General features: G+C 43.7%; 1 protein-coding gene across 1 annotated transcript in view; it reads left to right on the top strand.

Moving 5' to 3' along the window:
* Abhd2 (abhydrolase domain containing 2) overlaps positions 1-27,326 on the top strand; it is a 104,351-nt gene that overhangs the window by 54,246 nt on the left and 22,779 nt on the right. The window contains exons 4-6 of the mRNA XM_005381560.2: positions 4,478-4,653; positions 8,030-8,197; positions 25,665-25,848. Of these exons, the coding sequence (XP_005381617.1) occupies positions 4,478-4,653; positions 8,030-8,197; positions 25,665-25,848 (528 nt within the window). The remainder of the gene's footprint in view (positions 1-4,477; positions 4,654-8,029; positions 8,198-25,664; positions 25,849-27,326) is intronic.

Below are 27,326 nucleotides of genomic sequence, written 5' to 3'. Positions count from 1 at the left end.
AAAAAAAAAAAAAAAAAAAAAAAACCACACACACACATACACCCATTGAAGATTTTATTCCATCCTGTCTGAGAAGGGGGTTAAGTGGGGTGTAAAAATGACAGTAGCCAAATGCCAGTCATGTTATAGCCGAATTCATACTATCATGTTACATATTACTTTCTAAATATATATTTTTTGAAATGTATTTTCTTCTTTAGATTTAATGTTGTTTATTTCAGCAAGTTCTCTCTCAGTTCAGATATGCATCAGGTGCCCTGAGGACAGACCCAAAGGTGGATGAGTGGTGGGAGGAATGTGTTTAGAAAGAGTTTTCAGATTAACCAATGCACCTGGGTGCTAGGGCAGAGTTGTAGAGAGAACCTGATTGGAAGTGAATCCTGAGAGATCAGTACTTCTGGTCAGGAGGACACGACAGAGCATCCCAGACAGAGGAAATGTGAAGAATAGTATCAGCACGAAGTGTGCCATTTGGGGTGGAATTGGGCCAGTGGCTTAGGTTTATTACAGCTGATACAGAAGTTAAGTGAGCAGTGAGGTATAGCTAGCCTTCCGCCAAGCGAGGATTCAAGCAGGGAAGGGCCATGGCCAGCTCTGTGTGTTGAAATTATCCCTCCATTGGCAGGGTGGATAAAGGAGCAGGTGGCTAGAAGGCTACCGGGAGTGCCAAGATTTAGAAAAGGAGACATGACCTTGAACCTGGGAGTATAGCATGGGGATGAACACATATATCATCATTTTATGCAAAATATTTTCTAAGATTGCAGGGTATTCTAAATAAAAACAGAAGATAGGCATAGGAAATTTGCCCATTCTTCTGACATTTTTAACCTCAGCACAATTCTAATTTTAATTTCTAAGTGTCTTAGTCACTTCTGTCATTGCTGAAACACCTACAACTTGAAGGAAGAGTTTATTTGGCTTATACTTCAGTTCACAGTCTAAAGGCTCCAAGGTAGGATGGCATGGCAGAAGAGAGCTGCTCACAACAGGGCAGACAGGAAGCAAGGAGAGTAAAAAGAAGAGCCAGATAGGGAGCACAATGGCCCACTGCTTCTGACCCGACCCTACCTCTGAAAAACAAATCAGCTATAAGCCCTCATAAACCAACACCTTCCAAAGTTCCCATGTCTGAGCACATGAAACTTTGGAGGACATCTAGATCTAAACTATAACATTCTACCCCTGGCCCCCAAGAGACTCATGCTGATCTCTTTATGTAAAATTCATTTAGCCCATTAAGAATGGCAAGAATCTTAACAGTTTCAACATTGCTGAAGATTTCAAATTCAAAGTCTCCTCTCAGATATAAGGCAAACTCTTAGCTGTGGGCCCTTGTGAAAATCAAAAGAATGTTAAACACTGCTAACATACAAAGATACAGTGAATGAATAAGAGAATAGAAACCAATAGGACCAAAGTGAGACCAAAACCCAGCAGAGCAAACATTAAATCCTGTTGCTATAAATCCAGCACCCAGGGTAAACTGCAGTAAGATGTAAACTCCAAAGGACTTGGGGTGGCCCTGTCCTTATGGAATTTGCAGTGGTTGCAGCTCTTATGACTTCTCTCATGGGCTGGATTTGCTCACTTCTTGCAACTTTCCTCAAGCATCTCGCGTTCCCAGCTTCTCCAATCCCTTGGAGTCTCCACTGCACTTTCGGCTTCACTCTCATAGCTTCACATGCTGCCCTCTCATGGTCACATTGCCTGGCCGTCCAGACCTTTTTATGAAGTCTGGGTAGAAGCCTCTCTGATCCCATAATTGTTGTATTCTGCATACCTGTAAAACTAGACCACAGGGATGACACCAAGGTCTGTCACCAGCTCAAGTAGTAGCCAAGCTGCCTTGAATTACAGCTGCCTCTGAGTACCTGGATGGGTAAGCACTGCTACAAATCCCAGGGAACTAATTCTGTAGGTGGCCCCAGAGTGCCCTGGGGTTTTTTCTCAAAGCAAAGCCTTACAGCCTTTCACCCTTGAACATACAGAAGGAGAGAGTCTTGCTGATGATTCCTGGCATGCCCTCAAGACATTTTTCTTGTTGTCTTGATCTAAACTACTTGGCTTCTTTTCAGCAGCCAAGTTCTCCTCTGCTTCATCTTTGTGGATGTTCTTTTTCTGGCAAAGCTAAAAACTTTTGAAATGGGTTTTTTACTCCTGTTTCTTGCATTAGGTCTCATTAAAAGTAGCAAGCACTAACTTCTATGAGCTGCCTTGAAGTTTCCTCTGCCAGATTAGTTAGTCTACTGCCCTAAATCTCAGTCTCCTGTAAAGTTGCAGAACATGAGAAAAATGTAGACAAATTTTCTGCCAGAGCATGGCACACATGGCCTGGAGTCTAACTGCCAGTGGAGTCCTTGTTCCCATCTGAAAACTCCTGAGGTTGGCTTTTTCCATCTGTGTTTTTATCAGCACTCTGTTCTTCGGAGCACCACCCAGAATCTCCCATTAAGCTCAGTTTATAGCATTCTAGGACTTGTTTAGCTAGCATCTCCAAACCTTCCCATAAGCTGGTTCCAAAGGCTTAGTGTCTCAGCAATGACCCTACTTCTCTGGTATCAAAATCTGCCCTAGCCACTTCCCTTATGTCTGGGACAAAAGACCCAATATCTACAATTTAAAGGAGAAGGAGTTCATTTTGGCTTAGGTTTCAATCCATAGTCAGCTGGCTCCAAGGCAGGACAGCATGGCAGAAGGGCATGGTGGAGGGGAACTGCTCACAGCATGGTGGACAGGAAGCAGAGAAGAGCCAAGAAGGGAGATATAACCTTCTTGGTCACACTCACAGTGACCCACCACTTCTGACTAAACCTTGCTTCTTAAAATCAAATAATGCCCCCAAAGTTCAATCACTCTCCAGAGGTCCCATCTCTGAGCATGTGAGGATCTGGATCTGGGAGTCATCTGGATCTAAACCATAACAATAAGCAAAAAAAAAAAATTTTTTTTTAATTTTTCTTTAAGCATAATCAGCAGTTTGGTTCATTGAGTCATTCATCTCCCCATATGTACAGTTTAGACTCTGAAGTCTGGGACCCTTTATAGATTACATAGCTAAATCCTATGTAGTATTCAGTTACCCCATTGACATAATTTTTATAATTTTTTGTGCTTTTTTGTTGCTTTCATAATCCACTCACCTCATAAATGCTGATTTAATCTGCTTTCCAAATGCCATAGCTTCTGCACCGATATTTGCACCTGTAGTGTCACATATCCTTTCTATTTTAAAATACTCTTCCCTCTCCTCCCCACCCACAGGAGGAAGCTGGTCTGGGAACTGGCATAGGTGATAGCTTCACTTCTCTTAACTCTGTGTAGATTTCATTAATTACATCCACAAAAAGTAAATCAAAGAAGGGCCTCTGGGATCATCTGGCTTTGAAAGAACTGATAAGCATGGGTTGGCAAATAGGTTAAGGTAGATTATTAATAAAACACCACTGTGACACAGTACACAGATGAAAGATTGATGTCATCACTGTGCTATATTATATTACTCTACTTTATATAAAGCACACATCCTGGCCAACCATCAAGCTTCGGCGAAAAGCCGTGGGCCAGAAACCAGTAGCAGTTTCAGTAAATGGGATCACCTTGTACTATGGCTGTGAACCATGGTCACTTAATTGTAGCCTGGAACACCTTCTTTTCCTAGTAATTAACTACTTTGTGTTTTGTTTTGTTTTGTTTTGTTCTTTTTTTGCATTTCCTACCCAAGCCTGGCATCTCCTGTATTTTCACAAAGGATGGTTTGTAAGGAAGGCATTGCCCTTGCATAGGCAAACAAGCCTTTATCCTTTATGAACACAACAGTTACTTCCACTGCTCTGTCCATCTAGCACATCCTGTGGGGGACACATTGGTGCTCCCATGTACAAACCAGTGTTACTTACAGGCTCTTAGATGAGTTTGCAGCCATTCCCAGTGTCTCCGAGAGCAGCAGGTTCCAGTAACGGAGTGACGTTGACAGTGGTGGCCCATCTTGTCAAGGGTTGGGAAAGCAGCCAGCACTGAGTTTGATAATAATGAAGCTGAGGGGCTGGGGATTTAGCTCAGCGGCAAAAAGCACCTGCCTGGCAAGCGCAAGGTCGTGAGTTTGGTTCCCGGTACCGGAGAAAAACCAAAAAAAAAAATAATGAAGCTGACTTTGTCAGGTTAAAATGTGTTCAAAATGTATCACATGCATTCTTTTTATTCTTATGAAAATAATCCACATTGAATTATTTAACACCTTAAATTTAAAAGCTTTATCTAAGTATGTCATGGTTGATTTCTGAAGCCAATCTGATACAGGAAGCATGTGTTAATAAATGGGAAAGGGGATGAATCATGGAGTGAATGGAAGGTAATTTTAAAAAACCCTCATGTTTATGCTTAGTGTATAGAATGTGTCAGGAAAAAGCTTAAATAGGTTGAAAGCTTTGTCCAAAGAACATGGAGAAAATTGACCTCCCCTGTCTTTCTTTCTCAGATACATTCCACCATTGATCTGGGGGAAAAGTGGACACATCCAGACGGCTTTGTACGGGAAGATGGGACGGGTGAGGTCTCCACACCCTTACGGACATCGGAAGTTCATCACCATGTCCGATGGAGCCACATCTACATTCGACCTCTTCGAGCCCTTGGCTGAGCACTGTGTTGGAGGTGAGCTAGTTTAGGTCGCAGGAATCCCTCTCAGAGAGGAGAAGCACTAGCCAGTGAGGAGCCCCATGAAAATGCTTATGCTACCCTCTGTCCCACGGGCCGGCAGCCTGCTGAGATTCATCGCTTAGGAGCAACCTGCAGGGATTAGCTGCAACATGTGCTCACCAGTCCTGAAGAAAGCTCTCCAGAAAGAATTGCAGAATAGTTTTCACATCCTCTTGTGAAACACTGGAGTGTAGTGTAATGGATGGAGGTGAGCTCGGAGCCCAGGCCCCCAGGATAGGCCTCTGAGTCAACTTCAGCACCAGAGACCAGACTGTTCTAAGTCCTTCATATCTGCTGTTATCCCCTCAGAACCCTCTTAGGTCAGTGCTCTGCCATCCCCACTTTACTGATGAGGAAACTGAGGCTTGGAGAAGCAATATAGCCTGGCTTTGTTGAATAATAGTATATAAAGTATCTCAGATGCCTTATTGCACAGGTTTCCTTGGACAGAGAGACACATTAAGGTCATCTTTACTGTAGACAAGAAAATTTCAATTTCCATTGCTGTTGGAATTGGCATTGTTCTATCAAATCTATACAGTAAACATTCCTTACAAAATGTTTCGGAATAGCCAAGTATGGTGGCACACACCTATAATCCCAGCACTCGGGAGGCTGAGGCAGGAAGATCAGCACAAGTTCAAAGCCAGCCTGGGCTACATAGTGAGTTCAAAACCAGCCTGAACTACATATACATAGCAAGACCCTGTCTCCAAAAAACCAAAGCAGTTAATGCTGAGGATTTTTGAGGAAGAGGAGTAAGGTGCCAGAGTCCTTTTGCATGCTGTTCCTCCCAGAAGAGAGCATATTCAGAGGCAGTGTTTTTTTTAACAAGAGTGTGGTAATTTCTGGAGGTAAATTCCAGTAAATGGATTATAACCTTCAGCTATTTAAAGTAGCTGGAGCTGCTGAATAGCTGACAAAAGTGCGTGCCCCTTGGCCTGGAAGGCTCATCTCCAGACCTTCACATGGCTGCCTACTCCTTGTCATTCAGCTCAGATGTCACCTCCTCAGAGAGAGTCCCAACTCCCCTACCAGGCGTTGCCTTCCCAGTGGACCCATCGGAGCCCTTCCATAGTTCCTCCTGGTCCCTGCCACTCGGTAAAGTCACGTGCGCTGTCGTGTGCTATCTCCCCAGTGGGATGCAGGGACTAGGACAGTGGCTCCCAGCTCATACCCATGGGGGGCATGAGGACAGGAATAGGAGAGGAGATCACATTGTTTAGAAATCTCGTAGCCACGCTTCAAACATTTATTTCCCCACCATACCCACTTCAGTGTTTTTTTTCTCTCCCAGTTAGGACGCTTTTCCTTCTCCTACCTTGGGACCAGAAAATTTAGCCTCATCAGTCTGCTTTTCTTATATACCAGGACCAAAGGGGGAGTTGAAAGGGCAAACACTGGCTCTTAGTTGCATTTGTCTGTGTCTTTCAGTCCAAAGAAAGGACCAATGAAGGTGATTCTGGGGAAGGCAATATCTGTCCCCCTAAAGTACTCCAATCAAAACATTTTTTTCCTTTTTTAAGACTTTTTTTGACTACAAAAGCAATGTCCTCATTCTAGAAAATTTAGACAATACAGAAACACTTTCAAAGGGAAGTAATCGGGCTGGGGATTTAGCTCAGCGGCACAGGGCCTGCCTGGCAAGTGCAAGGTCATGAGTTCAATTCCCGGTACTGGAAAAAAAACCAGAGCCGGAAGTAATCACCTGGAATCCTGTAATCCCGTAAACATGCCATTATTAACATGTTATTCCTTTTCCTTCCATATCTATGCATTATTTTCCAAACTTTGAATTGCTGTGTATTATATTATAAAAGCCCAAATAGCTTCAAAAACATAGTTTTAATGATTGGCTAATAGCATACAATGTGATGTTACCATAATTTAAATTCCTTCTATTGTTGGGCAATAGCTTGTTTATAATATTTTGTTACTATAAATAATTCTGGGCTGAGCACCCTTAAACATAAACTTTTGGGCAAGATTCTAAGACTGAATTACTAGGTCAGCGTTTGTAAAATATTTAAGGCTCTTTATGCATCTTGTAGAATTGTTAAGGAAGCCACATTTTCCCACTAACATTAAGAATTTTTCAATTGTTTTTACCTTAATTTAAAGGAAATTATGATCAGATTTAATAAAATAGTTTTAAAGAATGTATGTGTTCATATTTTCAGGAAGATAATTTATGCTCATGAAAGAAAACTCAAAAGGTACTAAAGACCTACAATGAAAAGAGTTAAGTCTCTCTTCATTTTTCTTCCTATCATAGCTCTCCCAAGTGATACCCACTGCTAAGGTTCTTGTGTATGATTCTAGAGCTAATGGGTGCATTAATAAACATAAGCATCTTTGTTTTCCTCTACATAAATGGCAGCATATTATAATTTTTTCTGTACCTAGCATTTCTTGCTTAATATATATTGTAGAGCTTGTCATATGGGATTATGTAAAGATCTCATTATTTTTAAACACTATATCATATTTTGTCACTTGGATATGCAGTGACTTATCCAACTTGATGCCTATTCCTGGACATCTAGACTGTGTTCACCTTTCTGCCATTACAAACCTACAATAGATAGATAGATAGATCATAGATAGAAAGATAGATAGATAGATAGATAGATAGATAGATAGATAGATAGATAAAGATACATAGATACATAGATCTATAGAACAAATACCTGAAAATAAGATTATTGAGTCAAAGGGGTCAGAGCGGGCACCACTTTTTAGTTTTCTACTCATTCATTTGTTCATTCAGAATGTCATACAGAAGTGATATTCAGACACTTGTATGGTAATTTTATATCTTTTGAATCTAATTGTAAAAATTGAGGTTTATGTAGTTTTATTTCATTTTTCTAAGATTTAATGCCCAATGTATTTTTCAAAAGTATAAATCTGTGATGGAAGTTTTAAAAATAAACCCTTCCCCATAAATAGTTAGGGAAGCACTAAAACAGACAGCTCCAGCTAAAAGAGAAAGATGTCTTTTCCAGGGAATTGAATGAAAAGACATACATTAAGTTCCCTCTTCCTAGCCAGGCATGGTGGCGCATATCTGTAATCCTAGCACTCAGGAGGCTGACACAGGAGGATCACCATGAGTTCAAGGCCAGCTAGGGCTGCCTAGTGAGTTCAAGACCAGCCTGAACTATATAGCAAGACCTTGTCTCAAAAAACAAAACAAAGGAAAAAAAAACCCTCAAAAATAAATAAATAAATTCCCTTTTCCTGGTGTCTAAACCAATGAGGTATAATTCTGTTAATTTATCATACCATAATGGTTGGCTACATGAGGATCTCTTTCTCTACCCCATAGATGATATCACCATGGTCATCTGCCCTGGAATTGCCAACCACAGTGAGAAGCAGTACATCCGCACCTTCGTTGACTATGCACAGAAAAATGGCTATCGGTGTGCTGTGCTGAACCACCTGGGCGCCCTGCCCAACATTGAGCTGACCTCACCACGCATGTTCACCTACGGTAAACATGGGCCGCAGCCGCACAGAGGCCCCCCTTTTCCTCTCCTCACTTTAATGTGTTGCTACTTCTGTTTCTGCCTTGTTTCTTTTTTTAAATTTATTTTTTTTGTGTGGGTTTTTTTTTTTTGTTTTTTTTTTTTTTTTTTTTTTTGGTTTTTCTCCGGTACCAGGAACCGAACTCACGACCTTGCGCTTACCAGGCAGGCGCTTTGCCACTGAGCTAAATCCCCAGCCCCTTCTTTTTTTAAATTTAAAGTTTATGCCTCTCTGCAAGAGATGGCAGGGCACACATTTAATAACCAGTATGGGGCATCTCTGATGCCATGCCTCACAACTTACTGTGGGGTGGCCAGCACAACCACCCTGCTGAGAGAGGCAGTTGCTACAGCTCACGGAGAAAGATCTTCCCAAGGGCCCCTGACTGGTAGGTGCCAGAACTGGCTGGGAGCCAGGTGGATTGGGTAGCAGAACCTACGCCCTCCCCGCTATGCCATCCTGGCATGTGCTCCTCTGGACTCTTGTGACTGGCAGGCAAAGGTGTGAGGTGGTATGTGAGGGTCAGTGGAACATTAGCAGCTCCCTGAACCTTCAGGTTCCTGGAGGAGAGGAACTGGCTTTCAGGCTTAGGCAAATGCTTTTTAACTTCAGTGGAAGTCCTCTGTTAGCACAAACTCCGGCTTCTGGACTGTTCATCCTTGATTCTTACTTATCTCCCCCTTCACAATATATATGCACATATAAAGAATAAACACACAGAATTATGAATCTGTGCACAAACATTTGGGATGTTTATGACCAAATAAATTGTTTTAATGGGAAACAACCAAAAATTATATCTATAATCTTACCATAACTATAAGTTTCTATTTTTTTATCTTTCTGTTCTGTCTTTCTCTATGTATAGTTTTTATTTAGTTGTAGTCATACTGTGTATCTATCTAAAATATATAGTCATTGTAGTTAATCATATTGAGAACCACACTGGTATTATTACTGTTATAATTTATTTAACCATTCCTCTTTGTGGGGTGTGTAGGTTATTTAAAGCTTTCCAGCATTTTAAACAATGACTTGTTATTATAAATATTGTGTACATAAGAATTTGTTTCTTCTCTTTAATGACTTCTTCGGAGTAAATTTCCAGAGGTGACTTGTTTTCATGTTTTTACACATTGTCAGATTGTCTCCTGGAAGGTCATTCCGGTTGATACTGTCACTGGTAACACACAAGGGTGCTGTGTCCTGCAGGGTGGGCATAGGAAGGTCATGGGTAGGGAAGTTTGAACACACATAACTGCTTCATGCCAGGCATAGGGCTGGCTGCTCCAAGGCTGTTCTCTCTTCTGCGCTCACTCCCACACCTGCAGACACCGCTTTACACAGGCTCTGTCCACAGTTTGGTCAGCGATTCAAAGATAGAGATGAACATCCAGCTTATAGATGACACAGAGGAGGATATGGGAGAAATAGGCAAAGTCTAACACAAATGAAAACAATGGGACCTAAGCATAGGTCTTGTAGGTACAGATAAAGCTCCATGTGTACAAGCAGGACAGGAAGGTGTGGCCTGGCCACAGGGCCAGGCAGAGGCTTGGGAGTGCTATCTAGCAGCAAGAATGCCAACAGCTCAAGATAAGAAATGCCAGGAAGGGCACTGAGGTGTGCCAGCCACAGTGCCAAGGTCTCCATAGAGATAAGTCCTTTAACTTCACAGTGGCCAGGAGACAAGTCACTTCTGCTGAAAAGCTCAGGAAGAGACCACGTGTGGGCAAGGACATCACAGCAGCTAAGAAGGAGAGTTAGATAGGGGCCCTCATCCAGCTGCCCTGGCCTCCAGAGCCCTCTTGCAGCTGGTAGCAGAGCTGTGCCTGATGAGTCCCCAGGGTGCTGTGGGTGGTATAGCAAAGGAGGCCAGAAGGAAGGCATTACCAAGTCCAGGGATCTGGAAGCAGGAAGATTGAGGAGTGCACGCTCTGTGTGGAGTGCATTTTCAGAAAGGGCACCAGGCAAGAGACCAGCTCTGCACCAGAGCCCAGCCCTGTCCACGACTGGCCGTGTGGTCTGGAGCAGTTTGCTCAAGTTCCCAGTCCTTCAGCTACAGTAATTGTGTGTTACTAAGGTCTTGGCGTGCAGTGGAGGCAGAGTATTAGGTTCATTTTTAAATATCTGGAGGCTGTTAATGTCAGTAGGGGTTAGCAATGCTCTGTGTGACCCAGATAAGTGAGCTGTGCAGAGGGAGACAGGCCTATCAACAAACAATTCCAGCACTGTGTGACGCGTGCAGAAAGAGGGCCAGGTGAGGAGTCGCACTAGATTCCCCCTTGGTGATCTGACAAACAGATGGGCTCACAAAGAGTGGGCACTCCTGGGCAGGATAGTGGGCCCTGGGGAGGACAAGCTGAGCAGAAAAGCAGGATGCTCCATTCCCATGAAAAGCATGCATGGCATGGTGGTGCCTGCCTGTAATCTCAGTACTCTGGGAGGCTGAGGCAAGAGGATGGCAAATTCAAGCCCAGCCTAGGCATCTTAGTGTCTCAAAAATAGGCATCTTGGGGCTGGGGATTTAGCTCAGCGGCAAAAGCGCCTGCCTGGCAAGCACAAGGTCGTGAGTTCGGTTCCTGGTACTGGAAAAAAAACAACAACAAAAAAATAGGCATCTTACCTGTCTCAAAAATAAAATTTAAAAGGGCTGGAGATATAGCTCTCTGCAAAGGCCCCAGGTTCAATCCCCAGTACCACCAGAATAAATAACAATAATAACAGTAATAATAGCATGGAGCATCGCTTCCCAGCCTTTTGGCTGAGATCAAGTGTAATAATAGCATGGGGCATATGGACCAATGTCTTAAATCTGAGCACAAAAAAGGCTATGGGGAGGAAATAGGTCCACCTAGAAAGAGCTTCAGCCCCCAATCTGAAAAAGTAATTTCTCTATCTCCCTAATTTGTTTTTGTTGTTACATTTTTGTTTCCTTGGAATTGTAGAAGTAAATTCCTATAGTTTGTTAAAATGTAGTAATTTTCAAGAAAGACAGCTGACCTAGAAAAGATAGGTGATTTTTCTAGCCATGCCATTTAGCTTTTATACACTGGTGCATCTTTTAACTGTTAAAGTGTATCTGTTAATCTTTAGGGGATAAGATCAGCCAAATGTGACCCTGAAGAAGTAGAAAATTCAGAGTTCAGACACTATAATGAGATCTAAAATATAAAATGTCTAAGGTAGCTCAGAAGACACTAAAGTGAGAAAGAACTGGGGTAGGAGATATATAGCTCAGCAGCACTGCACCTGCCTGGCAAGCGCGAGGTCGTGAGTTTGATTCCCAGTACCCCCGCCCCCCAAAAAAGAAAAGAAAGCACTAGTATTTCCTCAGGTGCTATTGATGTGTGTTATATTGGATTAAAATGATCTGTTTTAATAAATGGTTCCCAGGATGGGTGAATAAAGAGTGAGACTCCCTTATCCAAGGTGGCCTCGTGCATGAGAGCAATGCCACGTTTGTAGCTTTTGACTGGTAAACTGAAGCAACTCAATAGGTAACATCCTAGAACAGAAAAACTTTCATCACAGTTAATCAGATATTAAATTCGTGTGTTCGCTGTGTATTATGGACTTTTTATACCTCAGTACTAATGTACATAGTTGGGAAGTTTTATTTCTATAATTCAATATCATTAATTCCTTTTCTTTTTTTTTAGTAGTACTGGTGATTGAATCTAAGACCTTTACAATAAGCTAAATCCCTAGCCCCTTTTTATATTTTACCTTTTTTTTTATTTTAAAGAGAATAGTAAAAAAAAAAAAGAACAATAGCAAAATACAAACAAAACAAAGACATTAAAAATGATACAGGGTTTCAAACCAAATGATAGGGATTAACAGTGGTTGTTATATTACATATTGTTATCTTCAACAAAGTTGTTCAGATTACCAGATGTAAGAATGGAAGATTGATCAAACCATTAAAGAGAATAAGAAAATAATAATTAAAAAAAAATTAGAGACAATACAGAGTTTCACTAGACAGGATGGTAGGAATTCACCAATGGTTGTTATATTGCATATTGTTGTCTTTGCATCAGTTGTTCAGATTACCAGATATAAGCATGCAAAAGGGCTGGGGATATAGCTCAGTGGCACAAGCGCCTGCCTGGAAAGCATAAGATCCTGAGTTCAATTCCCAGTACCAAAAAAAAAAAAAAGCATGCAAAATTGATCAAAAACTATATATAAAAAATAAGCATTAACTGTTCCTTTCAATAAACCACCAGACGTCAGCAGTACAGTTATCCCAGCTATCCTTCTTTCCCTCATCCCAGTTGTTCCTTCCTTTGCACAATTTCTTTCCCTTTCATATTATCTATTGTACATTTTGGGTTTTATTTACTCCTTCATGTTCTTATCATAGGGAGACAATGCGATGTTTATACATTTGAGTCCTATTTATTTCACTTATTAATATGGCCTCTAGTTGCATCCATTTACCTATAAAAGCCTCAAGTTTATCTTTTTTTATAGCTGAGTAATACTCCATTGTATAAAAATACCACAGAGTTTGGTAAATGACTAAGTTGTCTAGGCTGGGCTTGAACTTCGCCTCCTTCTGCATTGGCCTCCCAGAGTGCTGGGATTATAGACATGCGCCACCACATCTCGCTCATTGTTAATTTTTAATTATTGTTGCTTTTGGATAAGGTCTAATTGCTTCTTCAGAGTGTGCTTTTATCTCCCTGCCTTTTTCTTTCAGTTGAATTGTAGGTGGATTCAGTCAGGGTTTACACTGAATTTCTGTATGAGACAGGATGGAGTAGATTGTGTTATAGAGATAACTCCTAAAACCCAGTGGTTTAAAAACAGATTGTTTTCTGCCTTCCTCTCCACATCCAACATGGCAAGCTGAGAGTTCTGGGTCCCCATCACTACCTCCGGACGCAAGGGCCTAACCAGCTCTGAGAATGTGGAAGGAGATTGGCTCTTGAAACTTCTGCCCAGAAGCAATAGCAGTCACTCCAGGTCGCAATTGGTACCTTCAGTGGGGTGGAGATCCCAGGAAGGGAAAGTAGGTATTGGGCAACTCTAGGACAGTTAAGTAAGGATTTTAATTTATAAATTAATTTGGAAGAGTTTATTTTTGTAGTTCTTTCCTCTTCTGGGCATGCAGAGTTTTCCTCCAAGTCTCCATAAAGAACTTCAGTTTCTCCTTGTGAGGTCCCTGGGTCCACAGACACCGACAGTGCCCTGGACCCAGCTCTTAGAGAGCCTTTAGTATAACCAAGGATTTCAGAGCCACAAGACACAGGTCTTATCCTGCGTTTCCTCATTAGTTTTGTTTTGGTTTTTTGTTTTTACTCTTTATTACAGAAATTTTCAAAATATGTAGAAAGTAGGGAGAATAGCAGAATGAACCAGAATAAATCCCAATGTGCCATCACCTGATTTCAGCAATTATTCATCTTATGGCCTGTCTTGTTTCTTCTGTAAACCACCCCTTTCCTTGTCTCCTCTCAAAGGCTTATTTTAAAGCAAACCCCAATCAGCCTATCATCTCATCTGAGACTGTTTCAGTGTATATTGCTATGATACACAGACCTTTGTAAACTGTTTTAATTTGTGTGGAACAAAACAAAATGCCACATTCTAAATGGCTTATACAACAGAAATTTTATTTTCTCACATTTATGGAGTTAGGAGTCTGAGATGAACATGTTGGCCGGTTTGGTTTCTTCTCAGACTCTCCCCTTGGCTTGTAGATGGCCATCGTGTAACAGTTTGTTCAGTGTGGCCCTGTCCCTCTGTGTCTCTGTCTGCCACCTAACCTCTCCTTACAGGAAACCAACTACACTGGACTGGAGCCCACCCTGCCCACCCCATGTTAACTGAATTACATCTTTAAAGCCCTCCTGCAAGTACAGTGACAGTCTGAGGTACTAGGGGTTCAGACTTTAACACATGAATCTTGGAGGACACTGTTCAACCCACAACCTAAACATAAGCACAATAGTATCATCACAATTTAAATAGTACATCTCAGTAGTGGTTCAGTTCCCATGTCTTATTTCCTTTTTAATTATAGTCTGTTCAATCCAGGGTCCACATCAGGTCCAAATACCGTAGTTGGCTGATAGGTTTCTTAGGCCTCTTTTAAGTCTCCTTCCCTCACTTTTATCAGGCCCCCCACCAAGTCGCCTCCTCCATGTAGGGTGACTGGATGTGCCTTGGTGGAACTGTCCAGATCCCCAACACACATTAGAACCCACGAACCTGGCTCCTGATCCTGCCCTGAGTGCTGACCCTGGCAAGCACCAAACTCCAGAGAGACTCTAGGGCCTGCTGATCTCAGGTCTGCCCGACTTCTGTTCCATTGGCCTTCTGTGGCCTTTGCTTGGCTTCTCCCTGTCATTTGGGTCTCAACCAACATGTCATTTTCTCAGAGAGCCTTTCTCTCACTCCCTTTCCCATAGAATGTGGCCTTACTGTACCCTGTGTCATTCCCCCCGCAGCCCCCTTTGACATTCTTAAAGGCACTTAAGACTTGAAGGTACCCATTTGTTTTCCTAATTTTTTTTTTGTTTTTGTTTTTGTTTTTGTTTTTGTTTTTCTCTGGTACCGGGAACCGAACTCACGACCTTGCACTTGCCAGGCAGGCGCTTTTGCCGCTGAGCTAAATCCCCAGCCCCCCTAATATTTTTTTACATCTCCTGCCTGTCTCTCCGTCCCCGTTCACTCCATGAGAGCAGGTGGTCTTCCTGCTCCTTCCTGTGTCTCGGCGGTGCCCAGAGTCCAGCTCAGGCCATAGAAAGCCTCACTGACTGCAGCCCAAAGGAGCCCCCAGGTGACAGACATGAAAGGACAGCGTATGCATTAAGGTGACACTTTACACCTTCCTCCAGTCTCTCCTTCAGAGAAAATTATGAAAGCTCTTTTCCTACTTATCAAACTAACTCTGTTTCCAACCACATAAGCACTAATCCTTTGTTTCTGATCACCTTTGCTAACATGATTAGAAATGGTTGAGAAGAGATCTTCTTTGCACAGAAGAAATCGCCTAAGTGGATAGTGATGCATTTTTAGAACTCTTGGTGCTGCCTTGAAAAGATAAGTTCAATTAAGCAAGGTCCTTGAAGACACTCCTGAGTGTCAGACATGGACTGAGCTTTATGTGTGTCACTTCACTTGACCCTTACTGCCTGAGGATTGGTATTAGTGTCTGCACTTCACAGGCTTAGGAACGTGAAGTACCTTGCTTGGAGTCATGTGACTAAGGAGCACAGCCAGCATTCAAACTGTGTGTTTTGTACCCCAGCTCAGCACTCCCTTGGTTATAGTGCTCGTTTCCTAGTCAGGATACTGTTCATTAAAATATAGAGGTGCAGAAGGATATTTGAGCATGTAGAAAGATTTTTTTCCCTACTTTGGTGGTAGTGGGCGTTACTGTTCTTATTGATAGCGATCACTTCCATGGCATTTGCTGTGTGTCAGGCACTCTCCTGAGTAGTTTAGATGACATATTAAATCAGTCACCCCCTTTTTACAGATGCAGAAACTGAGGCTCCACAAGGTTGAATAACTTGTTCTCCATCAAAGATCATAAAGTGGAAAAAAAAAAAAAAAGATCATGAAGTGGATGAGAGGGTGACAGAGGTATGGAACCCCAGGCAATCTCATCATTTATGCAAGAGTCCCTGCTCCTCTTTCTAAGGAAACAGGAAGTAGCTCTCAGACAAGTACTTTTTTTGTTGTTTTTTGAGACAGGGTCTCAATGTCCAGTTCAGGCTGGCCTTGAACTCACTGTGTAATCCAGGCTAGCCTCAAACTTGCAACAATTCTCCTGCCTCAGCCTCCCCAGTGTAGATTGGGGAGATCATTTTAGATTGAAGGCAAGAGCACCCAAGAACCTCTCAGAGCCACAGAAATGGGCCTGGTGGGTTTGGTCTCTGAACTGTTATTGCTCTTGCATCCCCCAGATACTCATGGAGCCAGCACCTGTAATGAAAAGACAGGTACGAGTTCAAGTCCCAGCCTTAGGAGGAAGAACAGGAGGAAGAACAGCTCAGTAACAGCCCAGCACTGGTGTTCAGAGCAGACTATAGCTGGATAAGCTCCATCAGCCAAGGAACAAGCTGAAAGCCAGAATTTCCAGGTATCCACCATCTAGTTTGGACAGGGAGGGGTGCAGAGCCACAGTCAGTCTAAGCTTATCCACTGAGTTTATCCAAAAGAATATTCATCCGAAGGCTGAGTCAGATGAACTGCAGTGAGTTTGAGCCCAGCCTGGGCTGTTTGGTGAATTCAAGCCAGCCTGAACTATATAGTGAGACCATGTCTCCAAAAAAAGTATTTACCAATGATACCCTTTCAGGGGACAGGGACCAGATCTCAGTCTCTAAGAACTGTGTTAATGGGGCTGGGGATTTAGCTCAGCGGCTCAGCGCCTGCCTGGCAAGCACAAGGTCGTGACTTCGATTCCCAGTACCGGGAAAAAAAAAAAAAAAAAAAATAAGGATTGTGTTACTACTTGTTATCAAGCAGTTAACAAGCTGCCTTTGGTACATCACTTAAAGAAAGAGATCTACTTAGGAAAGACCTGCACAGTGCAAAACAAGAGCCTGTGAGTTGGGGGCAGTGGATGGGGGCCGAGTACCTGGGGGAGAGAGACGAGGAGGGCTGCTGGGACAATTGGCAGGAAGATAAAAGCAGATGGCATGGAGCCCAGCAAGTACCAGAAAATGACAATGATTAGCGTCTTCATTGGTCCTTCACTCCAACGTTGTGTTTTCTATGAGCCAGCTTGGAGGAGAAAAGGCAAAGGTTTACTTGAACAGTTAAATGCCCTTGCCTCCTCGTCGGCTTCCCAGCTGACCTCATGGGAACTGCTGAACTCTGCAGGGACCAATAGGAGACACTGTTTTTGTTAAGCAGAAAATTCTTTGAGTTTTTTGTTTTTTGTGCTTGGTATGGGTTATGGCTCTGTTGATGGCCCTGTGGTTATTTTGAATGACACAATGCTTGTTGTCCAGCCGAGTGACCTTCAGGATGGGCCTCTCAGCCAGATCTGGTTGGGCCACACACTTTTAGCTCAAAGCTACGAACGTCATATTCAGAATCAGCTCTCTCTTTTTGTCTTGTCTTTGTTTCCGGGTGCTAGGGACTGAACCCACGGCCTCATTCGTACTGTGTAAATGCTGTGCCACTGAGCTACATTCCTAACCCTTGTGTTAACTCTTTAAGCACTGGCAAGGTTCTGGCCAAGGTGAAAATCCAGTTAGGATGACTAGTAGCACCCATGATGGTGGAATTTACCAAACTGTCTTTTAATTTTCTTACTGAAAGAAGATAGCATGCTGGATCAAGCCAGATATCCATCCCTACCATGTGGATGAGACCGGCCAGTAACACTTGGAAAAGAAGGAAGATGAAGAAGTCCTGAAGATGTTTTTGAAGTGTGTTTTATTATAAAGAGCCTAATCTTTAGTTGGAAGGCTGCTGCAGGAGACATGCTGGCTTACTCTTTATGACTTAATTGATTTTCTAACTCAGGCAATGTTGGGAATGTGAGTGCTTTTGTCAGCAATACTGTAGGGGGCCAGTAAATTCAGGAAGTGTTCTGCTCCTTCTGTCTGTCTTTGGCTAAGTGCCTTGTACCCCGGCAGCTCAGTGTTGATGTTCACAGAAATTGTTGCTGGATAAAATCCAGCAGTCACAGGACAAGCTGAAAGCCACAGTTTCCCAGCTGGTAATTATTCCGGCCTCTGGATCACATCTTTATATCTTGAAGTCTTATGACCAAGACTTTAAAAGACAGGCGATAAAGGGTCTTATGAATTTAATCTTGATTCAAAGAGAGAAAGGAATCTAGGATTTTTTACAAGTCTCTTCCATACCAGGCAAAAGGCATAAAAATAACATGGCTTTGGCTGAGTTTCTTAGGACCACAAGCTTCCAAAGAACTTAGCATCGTTCTCTGACAAAGCACCAATCTGAGGAATTTTGGCATTGAAGATGGGTTCAAACAATCTAAACTGATTTTTCTTATAGGTTTGAATAGTGTGAAACGGGCTCTCGAAACTTAACTTTCTGGTGTTAGACGTGATGCTGGAAGTACTTGAAACCACAGCCTCATATTTTGATGCTAGTAGGAGCTCTTTAATGTCCAATCCAGTTTAACAGTGGAGGTTTTTGTCTTGTAAAATGCCTTTTGGAATCTCAAGGTAAGACCATAAAACATTGCCTTGGTTAGAGATCAGCGCTTTAGTCTTGCAAAGGAGAGAGGACCTGTACCTGGGGTGACTGTGTATTCAGCATCCTACCTGGGACATTTTGCAAGTAAAAAGGAACAGAACAATGCATCAGAACAGCAGACAAACTCCAGGGCCATCTCAGACTAAAACAGATGTGTGGCCACCCACTCCACACATGCTGTAGAGACCACCCAGGATCCAAGACACCTCTCCATTAAGAGTTGCAGACTTTTTTCTGCATTAAACAGTCAGTTCTTATAATGGCAGAAGACACAGCAGGAAGGGAGGAAGAAGAGAAGGGTAATGGAAGAGAGAATTTGAAAGTGAAGGTGGTGAATTTCAAGAGATCGGGCATCTTAGTAGAACACCTGGGCAGACTCTGCTGAGAATGAGGCGAGAGCCTTGTCCAGAGCAGGACTGGAGGAGTCAGAGGGTCTGAGCTTTCAGGATGAGATCCAAATTCTTGCTTCAGCTATCAGGGGCATTTTATACCCAGGGAAAGAAGGCTAAAAGTGCTCATCTTGTTTCAGATATAAGGACAGGAGGAACTGATGTGCTGGGCAGAGAGGCACTCTCCCTTGATTTCTACAGCTATTTTCTTCCTGAGTGACTCAGCTTACCAGTCGCTCCCCCTGGCTTTAGGAAATGAGTCACATATTTTTACTATGAAGTGACGGGCCGCTGGACACACACGCCACCACCAGCCAGCCACCCACCTGTCCTCAAGCCGTGGTATTAGCCTGCCCATATTTTCTCTTGGATTAAACTTAGTGCGTACGTGTTTCTTGCCCTTTGCACAGTCACACTGGCCAGTACTGTGTGCTTTCATTGCTCATGATTCAGACTTCCTTCTTACCCACCTTAACATTCTGAGGCACACCCACCAAGTGCCAGGCCCAGGCCCTGCATGGAGAATCCAGAGATGACTCAGAGTTGCCGTGAACAAGGAACACCACGTCGCTGGGCCCTGTATTTTAGTATACTTAGTCATGCTAATGTCATTTGGGAAAATGGCTTTTGAAATAGCTTTCTGCAGGTTTTTACTTTGTCTTTCTTGCGGGGCAAGGGCTTAGAAAAAGGCAGGAGGGTCATTCCTGATCTCAGCAGGTTGACTTCCCAAGACAGCCCTGTCCTCATCTCACCAAGGTCAGCCTAGTGTCTCAGATTTCAACTTGTCTTTGAAAAGCTGCAGCAAGATTACATATCTAATCTTGTTATAGGTGCTAATCCCAGAAAGATTAAACACATAGAACCTCATTAAAATCCCCTCGTATTAAAGAACAGATTATTGTAGTAGTTAGCTGAACAAGTAGGGGTCAGAGTCACAGAGGGTGTTGGTCACTGACCTCAGGTGGTGATCCCAGGAGACCCCGTGTCATCCTGGAGCTAGGCAGACACACATGTCCTTGCCCTTCCCTTACCTGGGGACAGCTGGCAATTCTTCACATAAAACCCAACAGTTTGTCCAGCGGCAGGCAGGGCTGGCCTTCTCTCTAGATCAGATGTTTTTACATTTAATTAAGTGGAGGCTCCCAAAGTGCCTCCACACAATTAGCTGTAATTGCTCCTCAGTGGGGTAGCAAATCCAGGTTTCATAACAGCCCCAGTGACATCTGAACATCTGCTCCAGGTCTCAAGTAATTAGTCTATAACTGGAGTACAGACAGATGGATGGGTCTAGCAGGAATCAGATGGGGAGAAAGTGAGACTTAATAGTTAAACAGCAAACCCCCAAAGTACTGTTACTTATGTAGGTTTGTGATACAAGGCAAAGGACTTGGGTTTCCAGGTTAGACTTGAATCCAAAGTCCCACACTTTTCCTGGCTCACTTGAAAGGAAGGCAAGTGGCTTCCTGTCTTTCCGTCTCCTTCCTTGTCTGTGTCAAAGTTCCTAGCAGAAAGCCTGGAGCACAGTGCATCCATTCAGTTAGGTGATGGGGCTGAGTGTCCACTGAGCAGATGGCCGTATAGCTCCACTGGGGAACAAGAACAAGAGCATCTTTATCTCCTAGAGTTCACAGTCTAATAGAAGCTCACTTGATGTTAGAGCGAAATGTAAAGATGATTAGTAATCAGCGAAGGTGGGCGACATTAGGCAGAACCCCAAGGAAATGGTTGCGAAGTGAGGATTTAATTTTTTGTTGCTGTTATTCTTTTTGGGGGGAGGGTGCTAGATTTTTAAACTGGCTGGATTTTTATTGAAGAGTTTTTTTTGAAAACTGGAAATTTTTATTCCTTGGCAAATTGAAGGTTTTTAATGAAAAACATTCAAACCGCCCCAGGGTACAGTGAATGAAACAAAGTCTCTTTCCCCGCTAGACCTGTCCTCAGAAAGTCAACATCTGCCACAGTTTTTTGGCAAATCCTCAGTCAGGTGTGTGCACACATAGAATCCCTTTCACATCCAAGCACACATGAGACGGTGCTGTCCCTGCGGCTCTCATCCCTTGGCTTTGCCCCTCAGTGAGCGGGCTCCGTTGTTCCATGGCAGCAGATAGGACTGCAGTGCCTCCTCGCCAGTTAAATAGAAATGTGGGTGGTTTCCTAACTGCACTGTAGGAACATTCTTGTGCATACATCTTTGTACACATGTACAGATATATCACAGTATAAAGTCACCCAAAATAGAATTGCTGGACCAAAGGATTTTTTTTTTTAAATCAGTGTATGTTGTTATATTGCCCTCTAAGGCCTATATCAGTATACACACTCAGCAGTGAAGAGACACGAGGGCCCATTACCCCAACCTCTCCCACCCTTGATATCGGCCAAGTTGTTGGTCCTTTCTAATGTGGACAGTGAAAATTGATTTCTAGCTGTCATTCCAATTTTTTTTCTTTCCTCCCTTCCTTCCTTTCCTTTTTGTCTTTCATTGCTATGCTGGGGACTGAACCAAGCACCTTATGTGGGCTAGACAGCACTATATCCCTAGGCATTTATTTGTATCTTTTTGAGACAGGGTCTTACCACTCTGGCTTCCAACTTGGCAGCCCTCCTGCCTCAGCCTCCCTTGGGAGTACAGGCATGTCCTACAGCACCCATCTGAATTTTCTTATCTATGAATACCATGAGCATTTTTTAAATTTCCCTTTAAAAAAAAAAAGCAGAAAATTGAGGATTTCACATACCTTTCCTATCATCTAGGATAGTGGTTCACAAAGTATGATCCTTGGACCAACAGTATTGACATCGCCTGAGGACATGTTAGAAATACGAATTCTGAGCCCACCCAGACCCACTGAATCAAAGGCTCTGGGGCCCTGCAAGCCCTCTCTGTGGTCTCCACCTCCAGAGCTCCTGACTGGGTGATTCTGCAGTGGGACCAAGGATGTGCATTTTGAACAGTTGTCAGGAAAACCTGACACGGATGAGAACTGTTCCAGGGACCACATTTGGAGGGCCACTGTGCCACAGCATCATTTTTACAGTGAGATTATTTCACTTCATGTGGCTTTTCTGATTCACTCTTTTCAAGAAATACTAGCAGAAAGCAGTTGTAGAGATCTAAAGTTTGTTTTGTTTGGTGTTTGATGGATCTGGAGGAGATGCCCGGTTATGTGGCCCAGAGACTGGGCCTCTTCCAGAAACCTTGCTCTGAGGAAATATTCAGAAAGGCGCCACTAGGCTCGGAGCTCTGCTTCCGATGCTTCCAAAAGGCTGAGCAGCGCCCCCATCTGTGGAAGCTACTTACTGCAAGTAGAAAGCACAGGGAGTCTAGAGATGGTCCTGAGAGGGAAGAGACAGGGCCTCAGAAAACGCGTTTTCATGCTGGTCTAAGCTGGTAAGGCCTTGTTCCTTAGATCAGAGGTTCTCAGCCTGACTTCGGACTACAATCACCTGGGGATCCCCTAGAAGAACCCACACTCTGGTCCCATTCTGATTTCCACAGTCTGGGGAAGGTCAGGTGTGAGTGGTTATTGCTGTATAAGATCCCCAGGTCAAAGAACATCTCTGTGGAGAAAAATCTAGAAATCTAGATTGGCATTTTCAAGTATTAAGCTACAAGTCCTTATTTAAGTAATTTTTTTGTTGTTTTGGGGGTTTTTTTTTTTTGGTACCAGGAATTGAACTCATGACGTTGCGCTTGCCAGGCAGGTGCTGTGCCGCTGAGCTATATCCCCGGCCCTAAGTGATGTTTTAAATCATATTAAAGTACATATAACATAAGATTTTCCACCTTAAGCATTTAGGAGTGTACAGCTCAGTAGTATTAAGTACACTGACACTGCTGTTTAGCCAATCTCCAGAATGCTTCATCTTACAGAACTGAAACTCTGTACCCACTACACAACAACTTAATTTCCCTCTTCCCTCAGCCCCTGGCAACCACTATTTTACTTTCTATTTCCGAATTTGACATACACAGGTAGAATTATACAGTCTTTATCTTTTTATAACTGGTATGTTTTACTTATCATAATGTCCCCAAGGCTCAGCCACGCTGTAGCGTGTGTCAGAATTTCCCTCCTTCCTAAAGCTAAGTACTATTCATTTGTATGACTCTGCCCATGTTTTGTTTATCCACTCACCTATGAATAGACATGAGTTGCTTACACTTTTGAGCCGTTGTGAATAATGCTGCTGTGAGTACAGGTTTGCATCAATTATATTTTTAAAGGAAAAAAGAGACACTTCCTATGTTCTGGACTCTGATCTAAGTCATTTATGTACTCACCTTCCTCAGTTCTCCAAACAACTCTGAGATATTTACTGTTATTACTACCTCCATTTGACAGATGAGGAAAGGGATCCAGAGAGTGTGGTAATTTGCCCAAGGTAACAGTATTTTCCAGGGTTCTCTCAGGATGAAAAGTCATCTGGGGTATTTGTTGAAAGTACCCATTCCCGGGCCCCTCCTGTTTCTGTGTAGATCGTCCCCACACCTGGGGGTTGCTTGTCATCAGAGGGAGGTTGGAAGCATGGGGACTACTCAGGGGCCCAGGGAACCTTCACTGAGCCATGAGGCTGGGCTGCTCCTCGAAGACCCCGTATTTAGGAGTCCATATGATCCGAGGGAGGTGGGCAGACTCTCTAACGGCATTTCTGACTTTTCATTTATGGTGGGACTGAGCGTGTGTGATACCCACTGAGTACTTTTGGAGCCCCTTTCTTCTGCATCACAGCTCACACCTGAAACCCGGCATTATCTGGAGCTACTTATTCCTCCCATGGCTACCTTTTTAGAAAGAGGAACTGGGATGAATCTGACCTAAGTAGAGATGAAAGTCTGGCCTTTCAGTTCCACGGTTAAGAGGTCAGGGTTCCCTTTGGACCAGCTTTTTGTTCCTTCAGCAGCCCGGCCCCAAGACTCTTGGGAGGTCAGCACCCACTCAGTTCCTCATCTTTCATGAAGGTCTGCACACTACCCGGCCTCTGCTAGACCCAGGAGGAGCGGGTGGGAGAGCTGATCCCCTAGGATCTCCCAGCAGAGAGAGCAGGTGGTGCCTGGTCTTACCGTGTTGGGAGGAGGGAGCACCTTCTGGCCCCTGGTTTTCTTAGGCTTATGCATCCTTTGCCACCTTCCAAGTCCCAGGAGCTCTCGGGGCTTTCAGATTGTGATCAGGAATCTAAGTAGAGGGGTTACTGTCTGGGAAGAAGCATGAAGGGCCTCCAAAGGTGTTCAGGATATTCTGCATCTTCACCTGGACAGTAGTAACCTGTTGTAAATAGGTAAAAATTCACTGATAGCACATTTTTCTGTGGGTATGTTATGCATCCTTAAAACAAATAATAGCTGGGTATGGTGGCACACACCTGTATTCTCAGTACTCAGAAGGCCGAGGCAGGAGGATCACCAAGAGTTCCAGGCCAGCTTGGACTCCATAGTGAGACACTATCTCAAAAACATACATACATACATACAATAAGGCAATTTTATGTGTACTGATACATAATGGTTTCCAAGACATATTTTAGAGGGGGGAGGCAAGATATTAAACAATGTATATCCTATCTCTGGCATAAAAAAAAGTATAGAAAACGTTTTACCACATCTGTTATGTCATTTGAATTTTGTACCATGTACATGGGTTACCTACTCAAAAACATGTTTAATGCAGATTCCTGGGCCTGGCCCCCAGCTCATGGAATCAGCTTCTCTGGAGGTGAGGCCAGTGGTGCCCATCTCTCACACTCTGTCCTGCTGGTCCATGCAGCTGTCCCGGCCTGGCTTGAGCTGCGTCGCCACAAAAGGAACACGGGTGTTGGGAGCTTGCTTGCAAAGATAGTGTCCCCTAGGGCTTGCTGGCTAGGGAGTGAGCTGCTCCAGTCTACTGGAGATGTCAGGAGTGCTGAACTGGTGTCCAGGTCCCAACTCGCATTTCCACAGAAACTGTGCTCTTCCCGCGCTAGCCTGTGCCTCTCACCAACATCCCTAACTTTTCCCATTAGATTTTACTCTAAGTTAGCTCCCTGTGCTCTGGGGTTGGACCTGGAAGGATGCAATGAATGCCCTCACCTGTGTGTGGCCATCGGCCTCCTCCTCTTCGTGAAGCTGCTGAGACAGCACAGCTCCAACAGCTGCCTTTGGTTCCCCAGCTGAGATCTTTCCTCCTGGGCTAACCTGGTCCAGACACCCTCTGTTCAGAGCACTCCTCTGAGTATTTCTGAATGGATCTGCTCCCTGGGCACCCTGTCCCTACGTCACCAAGAGCATTGTACCCTAAGCCTATAGGGCATCCTGGCCATCCCTCTGGACTGAAATTTGTCTTCTCTTCTGTCCTCAACACTGACAAAAGGATTCTGTAAATCACATCCACTTAGTACTTTTCTTGGTGCCATGAATCATTGCACACATGGGTATAGCATCCCATCGTGCAGCCCAAGATGCTAGTCCCAAAGGGCTGTGCTCTTGCTTTTATGTGTATCTGTGAACATATGTGCTCATGTACACCCTGAATATATGGTTCAATGTCCGTGAGTATCTAAGCAGACTGCTCCTGATCCATCTTTAAAGGAGCATTGTGCACCTGTTTGATACACAGTATCTCCACTCGTGGGCACTGCTGATGCCCAGTTTCCTCTAATACTGAAAGCATCTGGGACCTTCTGTCTAGGCAAAGAGCAGTGTCTGTCTGTCTCTATCTCTCTGCCTCTCTCTCAGCACGGACACACATGTACTCGTACTCCTATGACATATATCAGCACCCACTTGCTAACTCTCTAGCATACATTTTCTCCAGTATTTATTGCCCCTGAAATGACTGAGTGATGTCACCCTTTTGCCCCCAGGCTGCACGTGGGAATTCGGAGCCATGGTAAACTACATCAAGAAGACGTACCCCCTGACCCAACTGGTTGTCGTGGGCTTCAGCCTGGGGGGTAACATCGTGTGCAAGTACTTGGGGGAGACCCAGGCGAATCAGGAAAAGGTCCTGTGCTGTGTCAGTGTGTGCCAGGGGTACAGCGCACTACGGTGAGTCATCCCTACCGCGCGCGTGCGTTGCTTTCTTCCATCGGGCCCTCCAGTTAGTGTGTGTTTTATTGAGATGTCCCAACACACCAGACACGGGCCCAGGGAACACTGTGGCAGACAGAGCACAAGTTCCTGAGTCTTGGACCTACTTGGTGTTGCTTTCACATCTTACATTAAAGTTGTGTTAGCCTGAGCTATGCAGCTGCAATAGGACCAGGTCTGTAATTGGATCTGCCAAAGCCACCTTAATAGCTGCTGCTTCCCTAGGGAATCTCTGTGAGGTGACTTAATCTGTCCAAGCTTCAGGAGTATGGCAGGACGGTGGGCTGATGACAGAACTCAGGGCTGGCAAGCCAGGGTCTAAGCGCGAGGCCTTATGATCCAGTCCCCCTCAAGTCTCAGAGGCTTCTGAAGGGATCTGTGGAAGTCATTTAATCAGCAACCTCACTTATAAGGACATCCCAGACACCTTCACAGGAGTGACCGCCTGGGGAAAGGTTTCTCCTCCCCTTGGTCTCTGGCCCACAGACCCCTGCGGGACAAGTCCCAGTGGAGCATGGCATCCGCTCTGGCTCCCTTGCCACTACTGTCCCAGATCTCTTGAGTCACCACACACCCCCCCACACACACACACACACCTCTGGACTCTTCAGCTATATCCACAGTTTTTCCTGTATGCACCCTTCATAGTAATGCCTTCAGTATGACAAATGGGTACGACCAGTTCTTACAGATCTCGTGAAGAAATCCAAAGTTTCATGAGAAAGAAAAGAAAACAAACCTCCTTTATTGATCCAATCTAAGGCATTTCTGGATATATATATAGTTATAGTTATATTTCTAGATATAGTTAATAAAACCTGTATCTTTCATGCCTTCGTTCAAGCCTATCATCATTTTCTGATGGATAGAGGCTATCTATAGTATTTCTAGAGATACATAGTACTGGCATTTGAAACCAACACAACCAAAAGGCAAATGTGGGTCTAGAAATCATCCTCTGGCTACCAGGCATAAAACTGGCCAGAAAAGAAGATCTTAATATACCCAAAGTACACATGAAAAAATAACCTTGATGAAACTTTTCCTTACCTTCAATTTTCCTCCTCTGCATATGGAACAATAATAGAAGTCCCTACCGCTAGCACTGTTGATGTGGGCTGAAGAGTTCATTTATGTAAGGTACCAGAACAGTACCTGGCACCTACAATGTAACTGTTAATTATTATCTTTGTCATTAAAATTTACTGTGAAATGTAGGATGTGGGTCAGTTCAGTGCATTACAGCATCCAGTTTAGTGAACTGGTGACTGTCTCATTTCAGTAAGAATCACTTGAGGTATCTTGTTAGAATGTAAGTAAGCAGCTTTGGAGGCCCTACTTCTGGAGAGTCTGATTCATGTGGCCTGAGACCTGAGACCCAACAATCTTCCTTTTGCACACCCTTCACAGGTAGCTTCTGATGTTCAGCCATCTTT

The sequence above is a fragment of the Chinchilla lanigera genome, unplaced genomic scaffold (assembly GCF_000276665.1).
Source record: "Chinchilla lanigera isolate Chin_1 unplaced genomic scaffold, ChiLan1.0 scaffold00015, whole genome shotgun sequence".
Taxonomy (NCBI): domain Eukaryota; kingdom Metazoa; phylum Chordata; class Mammalia; order Rodentia; family Chinchillidae; genus Chinchilla; species Chinchilla lanigera.
Note: the sequence above shows the minus strand (reverse complement) of the source record. Positions and strands in the feature narration are given on the sequence as shown.